The sequence below is a fragment of the Capra hircus genome, chromosome 5 (assembly GCF_001704415.2).
Source record: "Capra hircus breed San Clemente chromosome 5, ASM170441v1, whole genome shotgun sequence".
NCBI lineage: Eukaryota > Metazoa > Chordata > Mammalia > Artiodactyla > Bovidae > Capra > Capra hircus.
The window spans coordinates 62,802,070-62,827,859 of NC_030812.1; the positions used below are offsets into that span (position 1 = coordinate 62,802,070).

The following is a 25,790-nucleotide window of genomic DNA, read 5'->3' on the forward strand; positions in this document are numbered from 1 at the left end:
ATTCATAAATAATAATTTATACTTGAAATTCTCTATTAAAAAAAAAAGGGTCATGTCCCTATTGTATTGGTCTCAATGACTGGGATGTCAGACCACGTTGTATTAATTATAGCCTGAATAAGACTGTTAGTATAAATGGGACAGAGTTCTTAGCTAAAAAGTATTATTCACAGGATAACCAATACTTAGTTTGATTAAGCAAAAACTGTATTTTAGTTTCCTCCATGAAGACCTTTGTGTAATATGGAATATGGCCTCCAAAGAGAGGTCTGTCTGGTCTTCGCTCCTGCTCTTAGGAGCTAATTCTAAACTCTTGGAATTTCCTATTCATGGAAGACCTCTGAGCCCACAACTGATAGTACATGCTTTACAAAATGACTCAGAATGGGACTGACCACACTTGATAGTCTTAGTGGTATTTAGAGGGTGAAGGCTTGTGTCATCTGGAATCAAGTCCACCCATAGAGACTGAATTCAACTACATGGGCAATATTTCATGCATATTATTAAATGTTCATCCTGGGAGGCAAGGATGTTCTAAACTTGGAGCCCTCTCAAACTTCACTCTAGGCTCTCTTCCTATTGTCTAATTTATATCTCTCCCCTGTAATAAATGAGACACTGAGCATAACTGATTTGAGTGTGCTCTGTGAGTTTTTCTAGTGAATTCTCAAAGCCGTGGGCCATTCAGGGAAATCCGAAAACCTATGGTTGGAGTCAGAAGTCTTGTGCAGACTTAGCAGAATGGCAAACTGAGCACTTAACCTCACATTCTGCCTAATTCTGGGTAGCCATGCAAACAAAAATCAATGAACTGGTATTTCTACTCTAATTTAGTCATTTCACAAAGCTGGTCAAGATATTTATAAATAAAATGGTTGCACAGTTTATAAGAGCTGCTTGCAGGAGATACTAAAGGTGTTTATCAGAAGATTTAATTTAAAAAATAAAACATACCTGGTATATATTGAAATCAGCAAGTCTAACCACAACAGAACTAGACATTAACTTCACTTTGGATTGTTGAGATAACGCTGAAGGCTTTTTAGAAGCCCCTTTCAGAGCTGAATCTTTCTCTGTGGGAAACAAAAATTCCTTTCAATTTAGAGTAAAATTATTTTTAACAGTCACTCTTCTATTGTTAATCAGCTACTAGAAATATAGATGAACCCTAATTTCTCAAATAAGATAACATATGTGGAAACACTTTATATATAAACTGATACAAGAATGTAAGTTGTTATGATGATTACTTTCTTATTTGTGATGACTGTTCTTTAAATGGGAATCATACTTATATCACACTTGAGAAACTCTCATACAATAACTTTTAGTAGAACTCCTGTTAAAAAGAGAAATCTACCTGTCATTTAGGAGTCTGTAATATTCTACAGGGGTATTACTTCTATTAGTTATATTAATTTATAAAGTGCTTTTATCTATAATCCTATGATCTGAATGAGGTACAGGTGTTCTAGACATTAATTAAACACAATACTTATTTACAGAAAATACCATATGGTGAACATACACACACATTCACACATATACACACAAACAATTAATATTAGGGGAATGACATAATGTTGTTATAGGTAAAATACCTGTTTGTGTGTGCTGGGGAGAGGCATGTGTTGGGGATTTAGGAGGTGAACCTACATTATGATCCTTTACAGCTTGTTTAAGCATTTCAACGTTGCACTCAAATTCATGTAACAACTCGTTGGCCCATCCATTTTTTGTTTTGGTTGCATCACTAAAATACATCCAATGATTACAACTATCTCCTGTAAAATGAATAACAAGTATTTCACTGAAAAATACACTTTTCACATATTCCATTATAGCAAAGCTTCTGATGCTCAAGCTGAAACTCCACTCCCTAGAAAAGACCCTGATGCTTGGAAAGATTGAAGTTGGGAGGAGAAGGGGATGACAGAGGATGAGATGGTTGGATGGCATCACCGACTCGATGGACATGAGTCTGAGCAAGCCCTGGGAGTTGGTGATAGACAGGGAGCCTGGTGTGCTGCAGTCCATGGGGTCACAAAGAGTCTGAGCAACTGAACTGAACTGAACTGAAAGTTCCTAGTAATATATTTATTTTCTCAAGGGATTCTTTAATCTTTCAATGAATTTGAAGTTTTTACCGACTACAGACATTAATCTTCCTATAAAATGTGAGTAAAATATTTAGAATTGAGAGAGAGTATTAAAAGAAAATAACCTGGGAGGATTTGTATCTAGAACCCAGGCTTAGCAGACCATCACTCAAAGTTTCAATAAGAAGCAGCACTGGCGGTCAACCTCCATTGAATGCTCACCCACCTGGCATAACCCCATTAGATAGAATCCTGGAAAATACTATAGAGAAAAAAAGATTCTTCATCAAAGACGTGTTGTAAAGTAACTGCTGATATACTGATATATATATATATCTTTGGAGGAAAAATTTAAAATCAGGATTATTGGGTTTTTCTGTAGCAATTAAGAGAAGTAATATCTATGTAAAAGGGTTAAGAAAATAAAATCTACTTTATGACTACAAGTTTTACCTTGCAAATAGGAAAGATTTCTATGGTAAAAATTATATTCAATATATGTAAGTAACCAATGAATCAGGAGGACAGACAAAGCAACACAAAGTCCTTCAAACAAAACTCTAAATAGCACAACCATTAAATTCTATCAGGTACTGACACAGAAATGAACAATATTGGAAAACTGAAATTTGTGAAGAGAAAAATTTGATCATATTTTAAAAGTCCTAGAAAATTCTTTATAGCTATCTGTTTTTCCTTATTTGTATGAATTAAAAAATAAAAAGTCACATATCACCAAAATGCAAAAATGGATAAAAGGTCAAATTACTTAATTTGGCCATAAACATACATATTTTAGTTTTCATTATTTGGGGAGGGGGAGTACCTATCAATATTTGATTAAAGAATCTGTTAAATTGTACCTATTGATGAAATTTAGAAAGTACAGAAAAGTTTCAAAAAAGGTACCTGGAATCCTAAACTTAACTAAAATCACTGTTACCCTTTTGCTTTACTTTATTTTTGAATATACATAATTTAAAATGCAAAACATATTAATAACTTTCTTTTGTCACAGCTAACAAAATAGTACAAATGTAGTCTTCTATATTCTAATCTTTCTCAATTTCTAACAATTATACTTGCTAATAATCTACATAAACCTCAACATAAGCTACATGAATGTTTTCTATGGCAATGATATTTTCTTCATAAGATAAGTGTCTTGATCTGTTTTCTCCTTAAAAAATTAAATAAAAACAAATGCAATAGATTGGCTATATAATTTAAAAGCAAGATTTACATAATTTAAAGAAACTATTATACAAACCTGCTTTGTGATAAGGATAATAATCTATAGTTAGCTGTGTAAAAGACAGTTGCATAGCCCCTCCAGTGATACGTCTGTTTGACTCTGGGGAAAGAAAAAAAATGAAATTGAGAGATAGAGAAAGAAGGATTAAGCAAATATCAGAAACATTTCACTTACCACATTGGCAGTCCAAGCAGTGACAACTGTCTCTGTTACCAAGGTTAATACAATAAGGATTTTAAGAAATGCATTCAATCAGTAAATATTTATTGAGCCCTTATCATATGCAAGTACTAAGCTAAAAGGTAAGGATACAAGAATGGCAGAACTTTTATATTTACAACCCTAACCAGATGCCAAGCACTGTTTTAAAAATTTTAAGTGTACTTATTTGCTCTTCATGACGAACCTATAAAACAGGTAACATTAATCTGTTTACTTAACAAAATTAAACAGGTCAAGGTTGTACAACCAGTAAGTGCAGGGCTGGTTTTGAAACCAGGAAACTTAACCACTACACTACACCATCTTGCCTCCTATTGAAGAAGCAATTGAATCTACTAGTTTAGGTGAGAAGAAGGCACTCCAGTACTCTTGTCTGGAAAATCCCATGGACAGAGGAGCATTGTAGGCTGCAGTCCATGGGGTCGTGAAGAGTCAGACACGACTGAGCGACTTCACTTTCCTCTTTCACTTTCATGCACTGGAGAAGGAAATGGCAACCCACTCCAGTGTTCTTGCCTGGAGAATCCCAGGGACGGGGGAGCCTGGTGGGCTGCTGTCTATGGGGTCGCACACAGTCGGAGACGACTGAAGTGACTTAGCAGCAGCAGCAGCAGTTTAGGTGAATTATCTAAAGTCACAAAGCTACATTAAGATTGGAAGTATCTAAAACTGTTTCTCTTTTGTTATGTCTGTTCATATATTTTGTGTTTTAGATTCCACATATACATGAGTTATAGATAGGATAAGGGAGAACTGGATAAAGGCAGTCAAAAGGTATAAACTTTCATAGTTATCAGATAAGTAAGTACTAGGAATATAATGTACAACATGATACATATAATTAACACTGTTGTATGTTATATATGAAAGTTGTTAAGAAAATAAATCCTAGGAATCCTCATCACAAGGAAAAATTTTTTTAATTTCTTTAATTTTGTGTCTATATGAGATGATGGATGGGTACTACATTTACTATGATGGTCATTTCATAACATATATAAGTCAAATCAATATGTTGTATGCCTTAAACTTATGCAGTGTTACATGACAATTATATCTTGATAAAACTAGAAGGAAAAAAATTAAAAGGTTAAAAAAAAATCCAAAGGTAAACAGTCAGTATAACTCCAACATAAAAATCAAATATTAAAACAGCCCGGACAGTATTTCCCTAGTGGTGTAGTAGATAAGAATCTGTCTGCCAATGCAGGGGACGAGGGTTCGATCCCTGGTCCAGGAAGATTTCACATGCTGTGGAGCAGCTAAGGCCATGCATCACAACTACTGAGCCTATGCTCTAGAGCCCATGAGCCACAACTACCAAACTCACAGGCTCCAACTTCTGAAATCCAAGAGAGGCCACAGCAATGAGAAGTCTGGGTACCACAATTGAGACCCAGCACAGGCTAAAATAAAAATAATAAAAAACCCAGCGCTGACTAAACAAATACAAATTACTGTAAAGCTATGTACATACTCTCTATATTAATTTAACTCCAATTTATCTCACCTGGCAGAATTTCTAGTCTAGAACTATAATCTCATATTTAAAACACCTAGAGCCAAACTGCTTAAGGTTTTTAGTAAAGTAATATGGTATGTATGTGAGGGTGTGTTTGTACATACACACAACACTGCCAGCAGGTTTTGAGGCAGCACAAAGTAATGCGTGCTAAGTCGCTTCAGTCATATCCTACTCTTTGCGACCCTATAGACCACAGCCCTCTATCTATGGATTCTCCAGGCAAGAATACCGGAGTGGGTTGCCATGTCCTCCTGCAGGGGATCGTCCCAACCTAGGAATTTAATCCGTGCCTCTTAATGTCTCCTGCACTGGCAGGAGGGTTCTTTTACCACTAGCACCACCTCGAAAGTCTACACAGAGTAATGAAAGACAGTAATTCTTCAGCAAAACTTAAGTATTTATACTAAGTGGGTAAAATAAAGATGATAAGTAGCAACATGCTCGTTAGATAAACTTGTGCCAGAAAATAAACTCTTTACAAACTTATGAAAAAGAATTTCAGGCCCTTCTGGATTTTAGAATAGCAGAGAACTGATTATAGATCTGTAGTGTGAGGAAGCTATTTTGGCAGAGGGGTTTTCTCCTTAAATAACATCTTTTATTCTATAAGGGACCAACCTAGATAGCTTATTAAAAAGCAGAGACATTACTTTGCCAACAAAGGTCCGTCTAGTCAAAGCTATGGTTTTTCCAGTGGTCATGTATAGATGAGAGAGTTGGACTATAAAGAAAACTGAGTGCTGAAGAATTGATGCTTTTGAACTCTTAAGAGTCCCTTGGACTGCAAGGAGATACAACCAGTCCATCCTAAAGGAAATCAGTCCTGAATATTCATTGGAAGGACTGATGTTGAAGCTGAAACTCCAAGACTTTGGCCACCTGATGGGAAGAACTGACTCATTTGAAAAGACCCTGATGCTGGGAAAGACTGAAGGCAGGAAGAGAAGGGGATGACAGAGGATGAGATGGTTGGATGGCATCACCGACTCAATGGACATGAGTTTGAGTAGAGCTGGTGATGGACAGGGAGGCCTGGGATGCTGCAGTCCATGGGGTCGCAAAGAGTTGGACACAACTCAGCGACTGAACTGAACTGAACTGAACTGATAAGGGAATATAGAATGAGGAATGTAAAAGAGCTTAGAAAACCCTTTTCTTTGTTTTTTGGCTTATCACTTAACCTTGACCCCTCATTTTGATATTTTGGTTTGTTTTAACTATTTTTAATTTGCCTTTCAAATCAGTAAAGCAGAAGATGCCACCTATAAGCCGAATGACACAAAGGTAGACAAACAAAAGACAACAAATCGCTCCAAACTTCAAATCTTCTTTAATCTTTTCTGCTCCACCTTTTTATTTGGCAGCTGATATCTGGTTGCCTGAGAAGGCAGGATAACATCTATGGCTAAGTATCAGGGGTTGGTCTCAATATTCATTCTCACAGTTATAAAAATCCAGAGCAACAACTTTCATAGACATAGTTTTTGATTCAGGTCTGAGGCCCACAGGTTAGATACCTCCATTTAAAAGAGTTTCAGCTTGGACTTCCCTGATGGCAGAGCAGACAAGAATCCACCTGCAATGCAGAGGACACAGGTTCGATCCCTCATCTGGGGAGACTCCATGTGCTGTGAAGCAACTAAGTCCGTGCGCCACAATTACTGAGCGTTCTAGAGCCTACAAGTTACAACTACTGAAGCCGAGTGCCACAGCTACTGAAGCTTGTGCCCTCTAGGGCCCACGAACTGCAACTACTGAGCCCATGTGCTGCAACTGCTGAAGCCCGTGCACCTAGAGTCTGTGCTCCACAAGCGAAGCCACTAAAATGAGAAGCTCATGCACAGTAACGAAGAGTAACCCCCGCCTGCTGCAACTAGAAAAAGCCCACACAAAGTACTGAAGACTCAACACAGCAAAAAATAAAATAAATAAAAATTTAACAAATCATAAATAAAAGATTCTCAGCTTGATTCTCGTGCTCATCAAGGTTTGAGAACCAATGTCTTAGAAGTAGGACATTGAAACCTTCTAACAATTATGGGCCAGGGATGCTCTGAAGGATATACAGAAATGCCTAACACCTAGAATACAGAAACACAGATTTTCAAAGTGACCAAGGGCAGCTCCCTGTTAACCCATTACCTGTGTCCAGTAAATAAGGAAAAATAAGAGAAGCTAAAGCTAAAAGAAAACACTTTCCTAACTGGAATTTGGCTTCCTGACCAAATTTAGGGAAGATCTGAGTAAGGAGACAAAAAAATTTAAACAGTCACATAGTTGTGTTTATATGCGCAGTTCAGTATGCACAAGGAGGTAGAAAATAGTAGATAAACCATCATGCTAAAAATACACATGTATCACTTCTCAGCCTTTGGGCTAAAATCAAGTGAAAATATATGTACAAATAATTATGACTTGAGTATGGACTAAAATTTAATTTATGAACAATTTCAAAATTATGAGAAAGCGAATTCAAAGGCAAGCCTAATTTTTCATTATCTTCTAAGGATGTCAGTCTTTAAAAAAAAAAAAACTAATTTTACCATTAGCATTGACAGCTAACAATTAATTATGTTGAGGCACTAAATAGCAAAGCAAAATAAAATTTTATACCAGTATATAATCCTTAAAATTATACCTTTCATCTATGTATCTCAATGAATGATAAAATTATGACCAGTTATTTTAAGAGTACAGACTACTCATTACATATGAAAAACAATCCAGATGTGCATTATATTTTAGAAAAAACCAAAATAGTTTCAAATAGCAGTTTCTATTACCTTTTTCTTTAGCATGAATATCATCACATATGTGTAGATCTAGATGAGAAATCACTAAATGATGGGAGGTTTCTTTAACATCAAAGTCACTGAACAGTTTCACAATTGCGTCATTTAGATCAGGAGCATTTGAAGTCTGTGGTGTCTTCGCATGCTGGGTAGATGGGGCTACCGCAGAGCTCTAAAAGATTTAAAGCTGCCTTGTCACTGGAAGTTAAATATTTGTCATTCCCCACTCAAGAAATCTTAAATATTTTTAATAATAAGGTCATAAAAAATAAGCAAATACATTTTATTTTGCATTAGTAACTAAGTTTCCCTAAAATATTTTCTAAATTATATAGGAATAAAACTAAAACCTAAAAACTAGAGAACCATAAACAATCTGAATATGAACCTAATATGTTTTAGTAAATATATGAATAGCTATATTCACACATTTATAGCCTTTCCTGTTTGAAAAAATTTATTTATTAACTATTAAAGGCAGCTTATTTAAATATTATTAGTTCTATATATTAAAAATGAAAAAAATGTGAGCCCTGTATACATTAGCTACATACACTATTATATGCCCTGAAGAAACAAATAGTTACTTTGTAAAACCACTTATAATATTATTTAGTACCACAGGTGCTCTTAAGAGGTGTGGTATGTCTTCTGAACTTGAAGAAGCCAGAAAACCGCAGAGGTTTATAACAGTTTGTGAGTTCACATTCTTTTCTCCCCGAAGAGAGAAAACATAGTAAACTGTTGAAGTATAAAGACATTTGTGAACGTTCAATAGCTTAAAATAATTCTATATATATAACTATACTATGAGATGATCTGTATATCTGTTAACCATAAAACTATACATGAAGCTTTGGTAACAATTAAAAGAAGACCATATTTGTTATTTAAAATATTTTTAAACTTTCTAAGAACAATTTGTTAACAAAAGTATAGTTATTTACAGAAAATTAAAGTACTATATACACAGCTTATATACAATACATACCTTCTTCATAGTAAGAACTATAATCATACTGTAAAAAGAATTTCAAAGTGTACTCAGTAAATGAGAATCTCGATGAAAATGACTGGGGCCACATTATTTAAAGGAAAACAAAGATGAAACTGTTGTGAAACCTTAAATTCTAGGGATTCAAGTAAGCTTTTTTACTAATTATTAAACTGATTTTCATCAGAAAAATCGCTTTTTCTTATGTTTTCCCCCATCCACCTTTAAAGCTTTACAGACTATTTATGTCTAAGATGGTAATATTTTGAAAGAAAACACTCTCCTGTATTGCTTTAATTATGTTTCCTGTCTTTCATCAAGATAAATACTGATATAAATAAAAACATAAGCATTAATCTCCCTACAAACTCTTTTCTTCGAACTAAGGTACATTCAGGCTTTTGGATGCTATTTGTAGGGGGGGAAAGTAGGCCACTATAAACTCTTACCTCATGAATGATCTTTAAAAAATTCTTAATGTTCAAGTTCACAAAGCTCTCAAGTTCTAAGTTGAGCAAAGGAACACAACTACTTCACTCTCTAATGCACACTCTTGGCACCTCAAATGACACCTAAAATAGTGACGTGACAACTACCATCGAAGAAAGAGACTCCACAGCAATGTCAACGCTAAGTGTAACTACTAAAAATATCAAGGAGCGACCAAAAAAGACTAAGTACTAATGCCATAGAAGAAAACTATAGCCATTCGCTACTACATCCTTTCTAAACTATGAAATAATGCAGATGCTTAGGCAAAAAAAAAAATCTGTACGGAAATACCTCAAAATGCTAACACTGGTTTTGTTATGGTAGTAGCATTATAGAATTTTGTCCTTGTTTCTCATTTCCTAACCTGTATCTTTATATAGCTTCCTAATCTATATTCTATTTTATATAACGACATCTATCTACATATTGCATAAATAAGCTATAGTAACAATACTTTGTCTATTGATGTTGTCTAACATCAACACTTTGTCTATTGATCTTTCATTTTAATTATCATCTCTGTTAATGACATCCTAAATTATAATACACAAATCGTCATTGCAAGCTTTAACAGGCTAGTGTTATAGTGGTAATACTGCAAAATATTACCTCCTGTACTTCCTCAATTATTTTTTTCCACTCCAAAATGGAACTCATTATTACCTTTTCTTAGCCTTATGTTCCCTAATCAAACCTGCTTCCTTCTGTACTTATTCTTCTGGTTAATGGAATTACTAATTATTCAAGAAGTTTTCAATTTTTCTCTCTTCTCTATCCTCAACTGATAAAACACTCAAATATCTTTCCCCAATTTGGCTTGTTTTTTCTTCTTTCAAACCATTACTAGAGATCCAAGTCTATCTCTTCCCTAGAGTGGCAGCCTTCCTACTCTTCAATCTACCCTCTTATAATATCACCATGTCATACTCAACTTTTGTTTCCTATTTAAAAACTTCCATTGACTTCTATATGCCCACGGGAAAAGTAAACATATAATGCCCGTCATGTCTAGTGGCCCCTTCTGCTTAAACTCAGGCTACTTCCCTAGGAAAACCCTATTCTATGCTATGATCTAGTACTCAGTTCATCAAAACTTTTAAAATTAGATTCCCACACAGAATTATATATGAAGACATCTTATTGGATAAATATTAATTATTTGGTAGAATGAAACAGGTAGAATGAAACAAAATCAATTCTGTTTTTATAGCTTAAAGCTCTGGGAAACTTTGTTCACATCAATAGGTAGGCTGGAATGAAATCAACTTTATTTTAGCAAAGCAACATGATCCTTTGAACTCTTTCAAGTTACATGCCAGGATTCACATAGTGATCTACTGTAAAAAGAAATTATTTTTAACAGTCTAGCAACAGACATTTATTAAATCTTCCTTCAAACATGTTGAAAGCAAAGAAGTGGAAATCACCTAATGAGTTAGTTTGTCACTGGTCATTCACATCCTACATGGACAGCAATATTTCAAATTGCCTGTCATTTCCCATAGACTTTTGGGTCAAAACCCTCCTGTCCGCCTCACCATGCACCCCTGACAAATCTATCACAGTGAGAACCAGGATGAGTAAGAAGAATGCTTTTCATTTGTAAAGTAGGATACTAGGATAGGCGTAATTACGGAACTGGAAAACCAGACTGACATCTTAACACAAGAAAGAGTATACATCAAAATGGAAGATGTGAAACAATTTTCTTAAAACGGGAAGCTGTCACATTCACAAGGCATGTGTACGTCACTCCCAAAAATAATGCTCTAGTAACACTAAACCCCTTATCTTTATCAGATAATACCATGCTCTCTATCACCATTCCTACTTATGTAGATTCTATTTCCTCATTTGAAATATCCATTTTCTCACCTGTAAACTCCTACTCATTTTTCAGACTTAACTTCATTATCCTCTTTGTGAAACCTTTCCAAAGTCCATCCACAAGCAGTTGATTAAAACTTCTCTATCCTTCAATAATCTCCTCATCCCTCTTTTTTTTTGGCTGCTCTGAGTCTTCATTGCTGTGTGCAGGCTTTCTCTAGTTGCAGTGAGCAGGGAGCTACTCACTATTGTGGTGTGTGGGCTTCTCATTGCAGTGGCTTCTCCTGTTGCAGAGCACAGGCTCTAGGCATGTAGGCTGCACTAGTTAGGCTCACACGCTCCAGAGCACAGGCTCAGTAGTTGTGGTGCACGTGCTCAGCTGCTCCATTGAATGTGGAATCTTCCCAGTTGTTCTTGTTGTTCAGTTGCTCAGTTGTGTCTGACTCTAAAGACTGAAATCCCACAGGCTCCTCCATCCATAGGATTTACCAGGCAAGAATACTAAGAGTGAGCTGCCATTTCCTCCTGGACCAGGGATCAAACCCACATCTACTGCACTGGCAGGCAAATTCTTATCCACTGTACCACCAGGGAAGTCCCTCATCCCCATTTCTAATTCTGCACTCTAGCATTTATGTTGGACTGCAATGATATGTTTTACATTTGATTCCCCATTACATTCCGAGCTCCTTGAGGGCAGGTTAAGACAATATTTATTGTCACATCAGCAGCATCTAGCCCTGCACCTGATGACAAAGCAGGCAGGCAGTCAACAATGACAATTTGACAGGCACAATAAAGCCTTAATTACCACGTGTCAGCCAGATCACCAACAAAGTACGCATCTAAGATGTAATTACTCTATTTCCAATGAGATAATTCATAGAAGTATGATTCCACAATATCCATTAGGTTTTTATTGGACAGATATAAAAAGTCAATCATACTCATAAAATTATCAAAAGACACTACACACTGGGATTTCCAATTTCCCTTCTACAAAAATCTTCATGTTAAATTCTCAGTATTTAGTACTAGGAAAGGTTAGAAAACTTTTTCTTTTTAGGAAAAAAAACTAGTAATGCTTCTGATTTTAAGAAAGTGATCATTAAATAGCTTCCTCATTTTTGTCCCAGCCATCAGACAATTCTAATAGCTTTACGTTCACCTTCAGCAATTCCCTAGGGCTTTTATGTCAATCCTTACATTCTCTCCCTTGACTATAATTATCTAGGATTTTTTTCTTTTGGACTTTATTAATTTTTAACTACTGTATTTTTTTAAATGTCCTGAAAATACGTATTTATAACATCAAAATACTTTTATGTTATCATTAAGTCTAGTGCCAAGCACAGACTTGCAAATAAGATATGTACTATATAGACAGAAATATATTTCATATATAAGAAATTTTTGGACTCAAAGTATTATAATCTATTTCACATAGAGAAAACAACTAACCATTCTGGTTTTTAAACCACTTACATGTAAAGTGAAGTGTTTTTCCTATTAACATTTAATAGCATACCTGTGTAGGTTCAGGAGCCATACTCTTCCTCTGTTCTGTTGATTTTTCTATTGCTTCACTAAGAGATTTCGCATATTGTACCATAGCCTTCAACTGGGAATCCGTTAAAACCCATAATAAGTCATCCAATATTAGAACTAACTTTGTTGCAATGACATTGCAGTCCTTTAACTGTCAGGGAAAAATTATTCATAAAATTAAGCCAAGTAATAACACTTAGAATGTACTTATATTTTTTAAAAGTTAAAATTTTTTCAATGATTTAAATAAATGCTTCCTTTATCACCAAATATTTGTTGAGTTCGTATAATATGGAAGAAATATTTCCTAGTATTGGAGATAGTGGTTAAAAAAAAGACTGACAGTTTCCTTTACCTTAACAGGCACATGTTACATAGGTATAAGCATTTATATAATTTAATTCTGCATGTATAGCTAAAAACATGTAATTATCAATGTTAATGCAACCCCAACTGACCCCTGAACAATGCAGGGGTTAATGCATAAAACTTATAGTTGGCCCTCTGTATCCAAGGTTCCTCCATATCCAGGGTTCCTCTGCATCCTCGGGTCCAACCAACCTGGACCATGCAGTACTGCAGTATATGCTATTGAAAAATATCCACACATAAGTGGACCCATACAGCTCAAAACTGTGTGGTTCAAGGGACAACTGTAATTCTAGTAGAAAAGGAAGCATTAAAATTAATTAACTAAAATGCTATTTTAACCACATTTCACAATGTTTGTATTAAGTGTTATACTCTGAAAAATTCTTTCAATTGAGCCATGTTTTTTAAAAAGTGATTACCTTCCCACATTAAATTTCATCAAAGTCTATGGTGGATTTTCAAATGCTGGCATCCTTAAGCAGCTATCTTCCATATTTATCTAAATATCCAGTCATATCTTAATAGCCTTCTAAAACTAGTAGTTTTGGTTACTAATAGTGAAGACTTTACTGTTTACCCACTCCTGAGGAATATTCAATAGGAGACATAAAATTATAAAAAAGCTACTATTCAATAAATATTTTGTTAACTGAGAAATCTATTCAATTTATCAAAAATAAAAATACTAATATTAAACCTAATGCTATCATCACACCAGATTTCTTCAAATATTGCTTGAGGCACTATATTTCCTTTTATTTTGCACTGTTTTAATAGGCCAATATATCACCTATAAATAATTTAAAATTTTTCATCAATTTCAATAGTTAGCACATGAATCAAAACGCAACTCTGTTAACTTACTCTTCTTTTAAGTGTGACTCTGATTTTTGATTGGTTGGTTATTAATCGAACAGGAGCAAACATAATTTCAAGATGTGAGCTTTGGGTAGCATCTGCCTCTATTCGAATCATCTGCCAATTTATTTCCTTAAAGGTCAAAACCTAAAGGGAAAGCAAGAGATTAGTTTCACAAACACAAAATGGAATAAGAAAAAATGTAGATTTATAAAAACAAAACAAAAAAGTTGTTACAAAAATGTATCTTGTGGGATTTCTCTGGTGGTCCAATTGTAAGAACCCACCTTCTAATTCAGGGCACATGGGTTCGATTCCTAGTCGGGGAACTCAGATTCCATGTGCCATGAAGCAACACATGTCGCAGAGCAACTAAGCCCCTGGACCAATTAGAGAAGCCTGTGGGCCGCAATGAGAGAAGACCCTGCGTGTCACAACTCGAGAAAAGGACTCATACTGCAGTGAAGACCAAGTGCAGCCAAAAAAGAAAATGCATCTCTTCACAAATTTTCACATGATATTCTAGATCTATTCATTATGCTTTAACTTTTAATTATATACTTTCAAATTCAGTAACACATCTCCATAATTATATTCATCATCTGTAAAGCTGCTGACACTTTTATTTTAAGTAATTTTATTTTAATATAAAATACAAAGAACATCTGAATTATGTAACCAAAAAGAATTTAACAAAACATATTTTAATTTTGTAAATTTAAAATTCAATTCTGAGTAGCTTAGAAGTTAAAATAGGACTCATTAACTCTGTAAGTTGAAAGACTACAGTAAAAACATTAAAAATGTACATTTTATAGTTAAACAAAAATAATACAGAGAAAAGTATAGTTTACAGGGAAAAGTAAATCTAGTAGTATGTGAATATAAGCAACCATAAAAAGTAATTATTTTAAATGTACCTTAATATTAATCAATGCTAAAACATTTTTAAACAAATAAAGAAAAACTGAATCTTTACCTCTCCTCTCTGTGGATCTTGAATACGAGTAAATCTTAAATCTCCATGTTCCCAGTTTGCATTTACACTATAGATTCTTAGCTGGGAAAGTTCAAAGGAGGCATTAAAGGCTTTTGCTCCAATGCGAATGACAATAGAATTTACAGAAACAGTAATTCCTTCAACTACTTTTTCAGCAAAGCCATATTCACTGGGAAAACAAAGCAAAATATAATGCATTAAAGCCAAAAACAAATCATTAAAAGTGAAGAAGTTTTCTGTTAATATTCTCACACAAGTATACAAATTGCCATATTACTCATTTTTGTTTAACAAAATGAATTTTTGTTAAAACAGTCTAGTCCGGTTACATGCAAGTTACAAAAGAAAACGCTATTTCAAAATGCTAAAGGTTTTTTAAAATTGGTCTCTCTAAATTATTATAATCGCCATCCAAATTTGCCTGCTTTAAAAAGCATTAGTGTAGAGAACTGGCATCAATAAAGTAAATAAGACGGCTAAATTCCTGACACAAAGAAGGCTGTAGAGGCCAACTGGAATATAATCTCATAGTTTAGGGATAAGGCCAGAAAAAGTTCACATTATAGAATTCAATTCAGTAAATATTTACGGAGCATCTACTATGTGAACAATGCGAGGACCTAAGAAAACCGAAACAGAGTTGTGGCATTACGGGGCTTGAAAGTTACTTGGGGAGGAAAAAAAAAAAACATATCCTAGTAACTGAAACATGAGGGAGTTTGTCTTTAGGTGCTTTTTTAAAAGGAATCATTGGTATACTCGGTAGAGGAAGAAACTGTTTATAATTAATGAGAAATATATCCAGAAAAGAAAGATGAACTTTTCTCAAGGAGAGATAAGAAGGAAGGAAAATCTTAAAACAGGGAAAAGCACAAGCAAAGAACAGAGAAACGATAAAGGTCATGTTTCAAGAATAAGTATACATGTATATATATTTAAGTATATAAGTATGGCTGAGTCCCTCTGCTGTCCACCTGAAACTATCATAACATTGTTAATCGGCTGTACTCCAATACAAAATAAAAAGTTTTTAAAAATGATAAGTACAGCAAGACTTAAATACAGACTAGACTATCGATACATTTTTGCAGGGGGGTGGTGAAAGTTTTTGCAAAATTGGCACCTTACTTCAATCATGACCATTATTTCAAAATCTGTATCAGATTTATTGCTGAAACTTCAGACTATAAAATTCAAATGTCCATCAGATAGCTCTACTTGGCTGCTTCTCATATATTTCAAAGCCAACATCCATAAAGTGAGGTCATCATTTTTACCGATCATGCACATTGTTCCTCTATACCTGTTATGCTTCTTGATTTACTATCCTAATGAATAAATAAAATTACTTATCTTTCCTAAAATTCAGATGACTTATCTTTTAAATCAGGATATACTTTGTAGCTTACATTAGGACTGTATGAAATAATGCTTAAGAAGCAAGAAGACCATCCCTGGACTCATGATACTTTAAAAGGTGTTTAAGTATTATTTGTAATATTATAAATAGTAGTATTATGGTATTATTAATAGTATTAGAAGACTATGAGCCTCAGTTTCCTCACTTGTAAAATGAAAATAATAGCTATTTCAAAAGGTTGTTGTGGTCTTTAAGCAATATGTTATTTGGGAAGAGTTATTATGACCCTAAGAACAAATATTGGTCACTTAGAAATATTTCTGGAGTTGGAGGAATATTTTTATAATAATCTGAGAATACCCTTTGGAATATTCAAACCCATTTACTCTAATCTATGCACATTAAAAAGTTTTACAATTGTATTGGAGGATTTACCATCAGAAGGGTAAAGGCTGAATCAGTGACTAAAGTCTACATCTTTCTGATTATATCATCCAGTATAAACTAAATTTCAGTTTACAAAAATCTGAGTTTGGTTAATCTCTACATAGACATCTATCTCCATGTGAAGTGAAAATCAAATCCCTGAACTTACAAAGTTTACTAAACTACCAGTCTATGGAAGCACTGTTGGCTTACAGGTCCTACAAAGATGGAAGGGCCAGCCTATTCATTGTTAATTTCCCTCTATTTTAATCTCTTAGCTAAAAACAAAATCAAATGGATCTGGTTTTCCCTAAATTGCATGACTATAAAGAATTGAAGATATATATTCATATTCTTGACAACCATTCTAGACCTAATGAATCATTAATTTCAAAAAAGGAGCCTAGAAAACCCTATAGATTTTTATAAGCACCCTAAATGACTTACAATTTGGCAAGTACAGAAAACATAGAAATAGATTAACACACAAAGCCAAAATTATAAAGCTTGTTGGTATTATAAAAACATGAATCAGGAAATATAATGTCAACTGCTTAGCATACAATAATACCTAATTTGTGCCACACCTAATTAAAATAAATCATTTGTTTATAACAACTTTCCTGATCTACTTTTTCCCTTTTAATAGTCTTATAAACATCTCAGTTTTTCTCCAATATTTCTGACTAGCCGATTTTAAGATCAACTGCTCCTACCTGGGCTTCCCTGGTGGCTCAGCTGGTAAGCAATTCACCTGCAATGTGGGAGACCTGGGTCCAATCCCTGGGTTGGGAAGATCCCCTGGAGAAGGGAATGGCTACCCACTCCAGTATTCGGGCCTGGAGTTTTCCATGGACTGTATAGTCCATGGGGTTGCAAAGAGTCAGACACAACTGAGTGACTTTCACTTTTACCTTTTTCTCCAATATTTCTGACTAGCCAATTTTAAGATCAACTGCTCCAACCTACCTTACCTAACCTGAAATCATAATCTAAACTTTAAATCTCAAATTACTGGAAAATACATAGACTACAAAAATGTTAATGTGAAAGCTCTTTCCCCATCACTATTACCTATAGTCCAAATATAAACTGTATATCTGATAAATCTGGCTTTCAGTCAACTCTCAGCAGTGGATGGATCACCATTCGATTCCGATGTGAAAAGTCACTGACCAGACTGTAGGTATTCTCACAAAATGCATTAATATAAAGATGGTTCAACCTTGGTAAAAGAGAAGGAAAATGTGAGAGAGAGTGTGTGTGTGTACCTGTATGTGCACATTCAGTCTCAAGAAGAGTTTATCACTGGTTCTACACAGCCCCTAGAATACTGTAAATGTCCAGGGCTGCCATGTTGTACAACCTGAGGCACTAATCACATTAAAATCTATCTAAACTTTTTACACGAATATCTGTATCACCCAAAAATAGTGCAGAAAATCTGTTTTGAAGAAATTATGTACAAAACAAGATTCAAATTTACTGAATGCAAAGATAAATGGGCAAATTTTTAAGTATCTATTTTTTAAGAACCATTCTAACTTCTCAAGATGGCTTTGTGAAATGCTCTCCTTTACTTTGTGAAATGCTCTCCTTTACAGGCTTCTACTTTATTAGCATCTGGTTTTTATTTATCAAAATTTAATCTGTATAAAGTGTGAGTATTCTATATTTAATGAATTTTAGAGTAACCCAAAAGGTCTATACTTTTTTAAGGCATGAACTTAACTCTTAAGAGTCATAAAAGGTCCACTGATGCACAGAACAAATGTTATGCAGAGAAAGTGTTCAGAGACCAAATAAAAGACTATCTGATTTATAGAATGCCTAAGCTCTTCTTCCATTTTCTGCTGCTGTTCTGCCTTTGACTGATCATTACTATTTAATATCAAGGAAAGCAAGATGAATGAAAGAGGCTAAAAATCAATTCCACTACTTTTGCAAAATGTTTACTAAAACTATAAAATGTTTGATGGGAGAAGTGACTGAAATAGAGACTGAGGCTAGGAAATTTTATTTTATGTCCTATTACTGCAGATAAAAGAGCTGACTACAGAAAAAAAATTCCCTTTGCCAATCATACATATTAATGGATAGCCTACCTTTGTCCTGAAGCAGTTGCAATTGGTGATGGGCCATTTGGGTTTCGTGGTTCTTCACATGTACTCATTTCCATTATTACTTTATCCAAGGACTAATAAAAACACATTTAAAATATAAACATTAGATATTTTATTTTATGTATAAGGATATTATTTAAGACTACTTTCTCACTCATTTCTTTAGAAGCAAAGAAAATAAAGCAGAGTCATTTTAAATGTCTCTCTAAAGGTCTAAAAAGAGAAAATGCTCACTCCTTTCTCAAGGCACTTATCTGCTGGAAAAGCTTATTACAGGAGTACAGGAGAAAAAAATTGTAAGTAGTAGCCATATCGGAGAAGGCGATGGCACCCCACTCCAGTACTCTTGCCTGGAAAATCCCACGGATGGAGGAGCCTGGTGGGCTGCAGTCCATGGGGTCGCGAAGAGTCGGACACGACTGAGCAACTTCACTTTCACTTTTCACTTTCATGCATTGGAGAAGGAAATGGCAACCCACTCCAGTGTTCTTGCCTGGAGAATCCCAGGGACGGGGGAGCCTGGTGGGCTGCCGTCTATGGGGTCGCACAGAGTCAGACACGACTGAAGCGACTTAGCAGCAGCAGCAGCAGTAGCCATGTACTGCTGAGACCATCAGGTTTCACAGAAGCATAATTGCTAACCTCAGAATGTAATTACTAATTGATAAATTACTTACTTGTAAACAGAACTAAATAACCTCTAAAAGCTTCTCCCAATCTAAAACCTGAGATTTATAACATATAACTATAAAAATATGAAATATACAAAAATATGAAAAAATAAACACTCTCATAATGAAAAAATTCCTCAGGCTAAGTTTTTCTTGAAGAAAGATCACATATCCTTAGTAGTCATCACTAACACATCTCCAGTCATCTCTTCATTCTCTATTTAATGTTGAACTTGTCTGAAACTGCCTTATGTTGTTTACTTGTTCACTGTCAGTCTCCTTGTAAAAATATATGTTCCCTCAGGGCAGAGGGGAAGCATTCAGTAAGTTTTGGCGGAATGAATGAATCAGTAAATGACCAAACAATCAACTTTCCTTAAACAGTAAAGTACATTAAAGAACATATTGTACATTAGATCAGTAAAAGCAGAAACATAGAAAATCTGGATCAAACTTTATTGAAAGAAGAAGCCCACAGTATGTCAATAAAGAGTGAAAAGATACAATAAAATATACTAACTTAAAATATGATATTCTAGACCTGAAGAACTTTAAAGACCCTCTCATTTTAAAGTTTAAATTTCCCATTTAAAGACTGAGAAAACTAAATGCTATCAAAATAGAATGAATGCTAACAAAGCCATAAGATACGTTTTTAAGAAACAAAATATTAACAGAGTAGTTATACACAAATATAAATGCTTATTTCTGAGGCAATTCAGAACTTACCAAACAGATGGGATGTGTTTTCAATTTTGTCCATGGTATCTATAAAAGAAAATTTTTCTTTAAAATGAATCATCAAAAAGTAACTTAAAACAGTAATCAACACAAGATGTTTCCTTAACATAGTGATAGACATACCAAATTATATCAGATGACTTAAACTGAACAAATTCATTTATATTCTTGAAATCAGCTACACCTATTTTATTTTTAAAAAGATTATTATCCTTATTTTCTTGGTCATCTTTTTAATTAAAAATTTCAGGTTCGACTAACATTAATATTATCTAAAAAATAATATGGTTTTTTCTTCAGTTCTGAAAGTACATTTTGACTTTATACTTTAAGAATTCTCGGCAAAGCTTAATCAGTGTTTTGCTCATTTAATAATCTTTTAAATTCTAGAATTCCTGCCAATTTCCTTGCAGATATTCAAGACAAACATAAAAGTGAGACCATTAATGTTAAATGGAAGTAATATCAAATAAATAATGCTCAAATAAATTCTATATTAAGGATAATATTTTTTGAAAACATTTGGGTTTATGGAAGATAGAACAAAAATTAAAGGTGACCATCAAAGGATATAGCAAACTTTCCACAATCTTTTCTGTATCACCCAATTTTAATTTTAATTTTAGCATGCAGCATTTTTACTGAGTAGGCTCTCAAATTAAGCCTAATCTTTAAAACAAAGAAGTGATATGATATGATTAGAGTCAAAGGTAATAAAAAAGCTTAAGTTTTAATAAGCAGGAATAATATTAAAAAAAAAACTTTAAAATTTTCAAAATAAGAAACAAATGAGTTTGGACAAAATTTCAAATAAAAGTATAATGTCCAGAATAAGATAACTTATCAGTCCTTATGCCTTCATTTGAAGTAGACTCTACTTACTACAAATTTAAGCTGTCCCATTTGACAACAAATCCTATGAAGAAAACTTAAAATATGTACCAAATTTTAAAAATTATTTTAATAAACTATCAATATTGCTTAAATATGAATATCAATTTTTCAATAAAATAAATAATACAAAAAAGAAAATATTTATTTTAAATGATAGGGATGAAATAAATAAAATGAAAACAGAAAATGCCTTGCACAGATATCAAAGTCTCACCCTAATCGATGCTTTATTACAAAAAACTTTGTTGATAGCAAGCCATGTTGGCAAATCCAACATGTTCTGGAGCACCTCTTCATCCAATTCCAAATTCTTTAGTTCACCTTCTCCTTTAAGGGTACTAAGATTTATCTTGTCAGGAGATAAATTTTTGGTAAATCTGAAAGAGAATATATATTGACATTTATTTTAGTGTTAGTTACTGTACTGCTGAGTCATTCCTGCATATATACAGAGCATTAAGAATGTAATAGTGGACTTCGCTGGTGTCCAGTGATTAAGAATCCGTCTGCCAATGAAGGGGGTGTGGGTTCAATCACTGATCCAGGAAGATTCCACATGATGCAGGGCACCTAAGCCCGTGCTCCACGACTACTGGGCCCTCGCTCTAGAGCCTAGCCTATGTGGCTCAACTACTAAAGCCTGCACACCCAAGCTCGTGCTCTGCAACAGCTCTGCAACAGGAGAAGCAGCCGGCACACTGCAACGAAGAGTAGATCCTGCTCACCGCAACTAAAGGGAGCCTGTGAACAATAACAAAGACCCAGCGCAGACAAAAATAAGTAAATAGTAAGACAAAGGAATGTAATAGCAGCATGGGCTTCCCTGGTGGTTCAGCTGTAAAGAATCTGCCTGCGGTGCTGCAGACCTGGGTTCAATCAATGCACTGGGAAGATTCCCAGAAGGAAATGGCAACCCAGTCCAGTATTCTTGCCTGGGAAATCCCATGGACAAAGGAGCCTGGCAGGCTACAGTCCCTGGGGTCACTGAGGTTGCTGGGGTCACAAGGGTAGGACACGACTTAGTGACTAAACCACCATCATACATTTAAATATCTTAGAACCAGATACATTCAAGCTCTAGTTCTTATTATCTTTCAAACTTATGAATAATTAGTATATACTATTTTTCATATATTATGCAAGGATTTGAGCCAGCCTCTACTACATTTTACTTTGCTATAGATAATATCACAGAAGTGAATATTCTTATTTTACCAACCAATCCAAAAGTGAGGTAAGGAAACGCTGTCGTTCAGTCACTAAGTCAAGTCCAGCTCTTTGCAACCCCAGGGACTGCAGCACACCAGGCTTCCCCGTCCTTCACTATCTCCCAGAGTTTGCTCAAACTCATGTCCATTGAGTTGGTGATGCCATCCAACCAACTCATGCTCTGTCACCCCCTTCTCCTCTTGCCCTCAGTCTTTCCCAGCATCAGGGTCTTTTCCAATAATTCAGCTCTTCGCATCAGGTGGCCAAATTATCAGAGATTCAGCTTCAGAATCAGTCTTTTCCATGAATATTCAGGGTTGCTTTCCTTTAGGACTGACTGGTTTAAACTCCTTGCTGTCCAAGGGACTCTCAAGAGTCTTCTCCAGCACCACAGTTCAAAAGCATCAATTCTTCAGCACTCAGCCTTCTAAATTCAACTCTCACATCCATACATGACTACTTGAAAAACCATAGGTTTGACTATATGCACTTTTGTCAGCAAAGTGATGTCTCCGTTTATTAATACACTGTCTAGGTCTGTCATTGCTTTTCTTTCAAGGAGCAAGTATCTTTCAATTTCAAGGCCACAGTCACTATCCACAGTGATTCTGGAATCCAAGAAAATAACTGTCACTGTTTCCTCTTTTTCCCCATCTATTTTCCATGAAGTGATAGAACTGGAAGCCATGGCCTTTGTTTTCTGAATGTTGAGTTTTAAGCCAGCTTTTTCCCTCGTCTCTTTCATCCTTATCAAGAGGCTCTTTAGCTCCTCTGCTTTCCGCCATTAAAGTGGTATCATCTGCATATGTCAGATTATTGATATTTCTCCTGGCAATCTTGAATCTAGCTTATGAGTCATCTAGTCCAGCATTTTGCATGATATACTCTGTGTAAGTTAAATAAGCAGGGTGACAATATACAGCCTTGACCTACTCCTTTCCCAGTTTTGAACCAGTTCATTGTTCCATGTCTAACTATTGCTTCTTGTCCTACATATAGGCTTCTCAGGGACACGTAAGGTCATCTGATATTACCATGTCTTTAAAAATTTTCCACAGTTTTTTGTAATCCACATGGTCAAAGGCTTGAGTGTAGTCAGTAGAGCAGAAATAGAAAACTGACCATTTCCAGTCTTGTGGCCACTGCTGTGCTTTCCAAATTTGCTGGCATATTGAGTGCAGTACTTTAACAGCATCATCTTTTAGGATTTGAAATAGCTCAGCTGGAATTCCATCACAAAGGAAATGAGATATAACTCTTTAGAAGTAAAAGCAGCAGCAGATGCCACCTCAGCCATTCATCATGCCAAGTAGTTAATGAAAGTGCCAAAAGTCACATTAAAGATTTGACCCTGATTTCTAATTAAAGAATGCAGATTCTCTATAATGATTTAAAAAGGAAAGTTCTTAAACTTAAAAGAACAGACTGAAAATAATAACAGAACAACAGCAAACATTTTCTAAGGGTTTAATGGTACCAGACTCTTCTCTTTGAGTGCATGCATTACTGATTCTCATGATAACCCATTAGAGTCAATACTACTTTTATTCCCATTTTTTGCAAGATTAAATATGAGAAACCAACTTGTCTGCCCAATGTCACAACCAATAAAGATGATATTAGTAATAATAAATTACACATGTATTTTAAAGTACTTTCATATATATTAATTCTTAACACAACCCTGAAAGGTTAAAAAAACTGTTAACTTTACCCAGCTTTACTTTTTCAAAAGTGAAACTATTGACAAAGTTAACTATTAGCTAACAAAAAAGTTATTAGCCAGGCTTCTACCTTTTTTTGATATTAAATATTAAAGCAACAAAATGTACTGGGTTATTTACATGCCCCACACACCAATAAGAATCAATACACACATTCTTCTGCATTGACTCAAACCAGAATTTCTTGAGTCAGATCTTATCTGGATTCATATCTTCTCACAAGATGTCAACACATTGACTTTGTCAATATAAAGTTCATATTTAACTCAGAGTTGATCAATAATGCCAAGTTGTTTCAAACTTACCACGAATCACGTCTGATTTGAAAATACAAAGTTTCCTGATAGGCTGCCATTTCTAAGCACATAGGAATGACCTATCATTGCCTCAAGGCAGAATATTAGCGCTTGAAGGGAGCTAATTCAGTAAGTATTGGGTTGGCCAAATGAAAAATCTGAATGAACTTTTTGGCCAACTCAATACTTCCCGAGGATTCACTATTCAGACACGTACACTGGCAAGCAGTATACTCCAGGTTCCTGCCTTTGTGAAGCGCTCAGTTTAGCTGGTGAGGGAGATCAAATAGCATGACCAAGAGTGAAGACAGCAGGGGTTCTTAATCCAGAGGTTCTTTGAAATAGGGACTTTTGAGCTGGTATCTAAAGGATGAGTAGTAGAAGTTAACTAGGCAAGAAAAAGAAGGGGACAGGAAAGTGTTTTCCAAGTAGAGGGAATAAAACGTACAAAGGTTCTGAGGCAGGAGACAGTATAAAGTAGAACAGAAAAGAGATCAGCATCTGGAATGTAGCAAGAAGACCAGAGAAATAGAAGATAACTCTTGAAGGCCAAAGAGAGGGCTGATTACACATTCGTCATTCAATAAATTTTAACCAATATCTACAAAGTTAAATATATAATAAGTCAGAGTCTGATAACTATGGAGGAAAAAAAACAAAGCAAAAATAACATAGAAGGATGTTTTCATTTTTAAAAGAGTGGACAGGAAAAGCCTCATTAAAAAGATAACATATGGGCAAAGAGCTGAAGAAAGCCAAGGAGCTAGCTATGCAAATATCTAGAGGAAGAATACTCTAGGCAGAGTTAAAGCTAAGGACAAAAACTTGAGGTAAGAACACACAGGTCTGAGGAATAGCAAAAAGGCCAAGGTGGCTGGAGGAAATGAACAACGGCAAAATGAAACGAGATAAAGTTAGAGAAGTAACAGGGGCCAGATCACGTGGGGCCTTTTAAGCCACTCCAAGGACTCAAGTTTTTAGTATGAATAAAAATGAGAATGACTGGAGACGGTTTTGACTATAACAGGATAGCAATTTTTTTAAGGATCACTCTATCGAGACGAGATGAAAGAAGTACATGGACAGAAGCAGTGAGCCCAGACAGGAGACTACTACCACGATACAGGTAACAGAAGATGGTGCCTCGGATCAAGCTGGGAGAGTAGGAAGTGGTAAGAAGGGAACAATTCAAGACATACTCTGAAGGTAAAGCAACAGGATTGGATAATACATAGTGAAGGCAAGGATGGCGCCAAGGTTTTTGGTCTGAGCAAAGAGGACAGAGTCACCAATTATGGGGTTAAAGACAGAGAGGGAGAATTAAGTTTGGGATAAAGGTCCAGAATTTAGGCTTAGAGT

General features: G+C 35.0%; 1 protein-coding gene across 2 annotated transcripts in view; it reads right to left on the minus strand.

Annotated features, from left to right (window-relative positions):
* The window catches only part of UHRF1BP1L (UHRF1 binding protein 1 like), an 86,608-nt gene that overhangs the window by 29,687 nt on the left and 31,131 nt on the right, over window positions 1-25,790 (minus strand). For both annotated transcript variants that reach the window (XM_018048146.1, XM_018048147.1), the window contains 10 exons: window positions 21,417-21,579; window positions 20,297-20,335; window positions 18,879-18,970; window positions 14,967-15,156; window positions 13,994-14,134; window positions 12,738-12,908; window positions 7,888-8,068; window positions 3,373-3,456; window positions 1,605-1,787; window positions 958-1,076 (listed from right to left, as the gene is read on the minus strand). In XM_018048146.1, coding sequence (XP_017903635.1) covers window positions 958-1,076; window positions 1,605-1,787; window positions 3,373-3,456; window positions 7,888-8,068; window positions 12,738-12,908; window positions 13,994-14,134; window positions 14,967-15,156; window positions 18,879-18,970; window positions 20,297-20,335; window positions 21,417-21,579 — 1,363 coding nt within the window. The remainder of the gene's footprint in view (window positions 1-957; window positions 1,077-1,604; window positions 1,788-3,372; window positions 3,457-7,887; window positions 8,069-12,737; window positions 12,909-13,993; window positions 14,135-14,966; window positions 15,157-18,878; window positions 18,971-20,296; window positions 20,336-21,416; window positions 21,580-25,790) is intronic.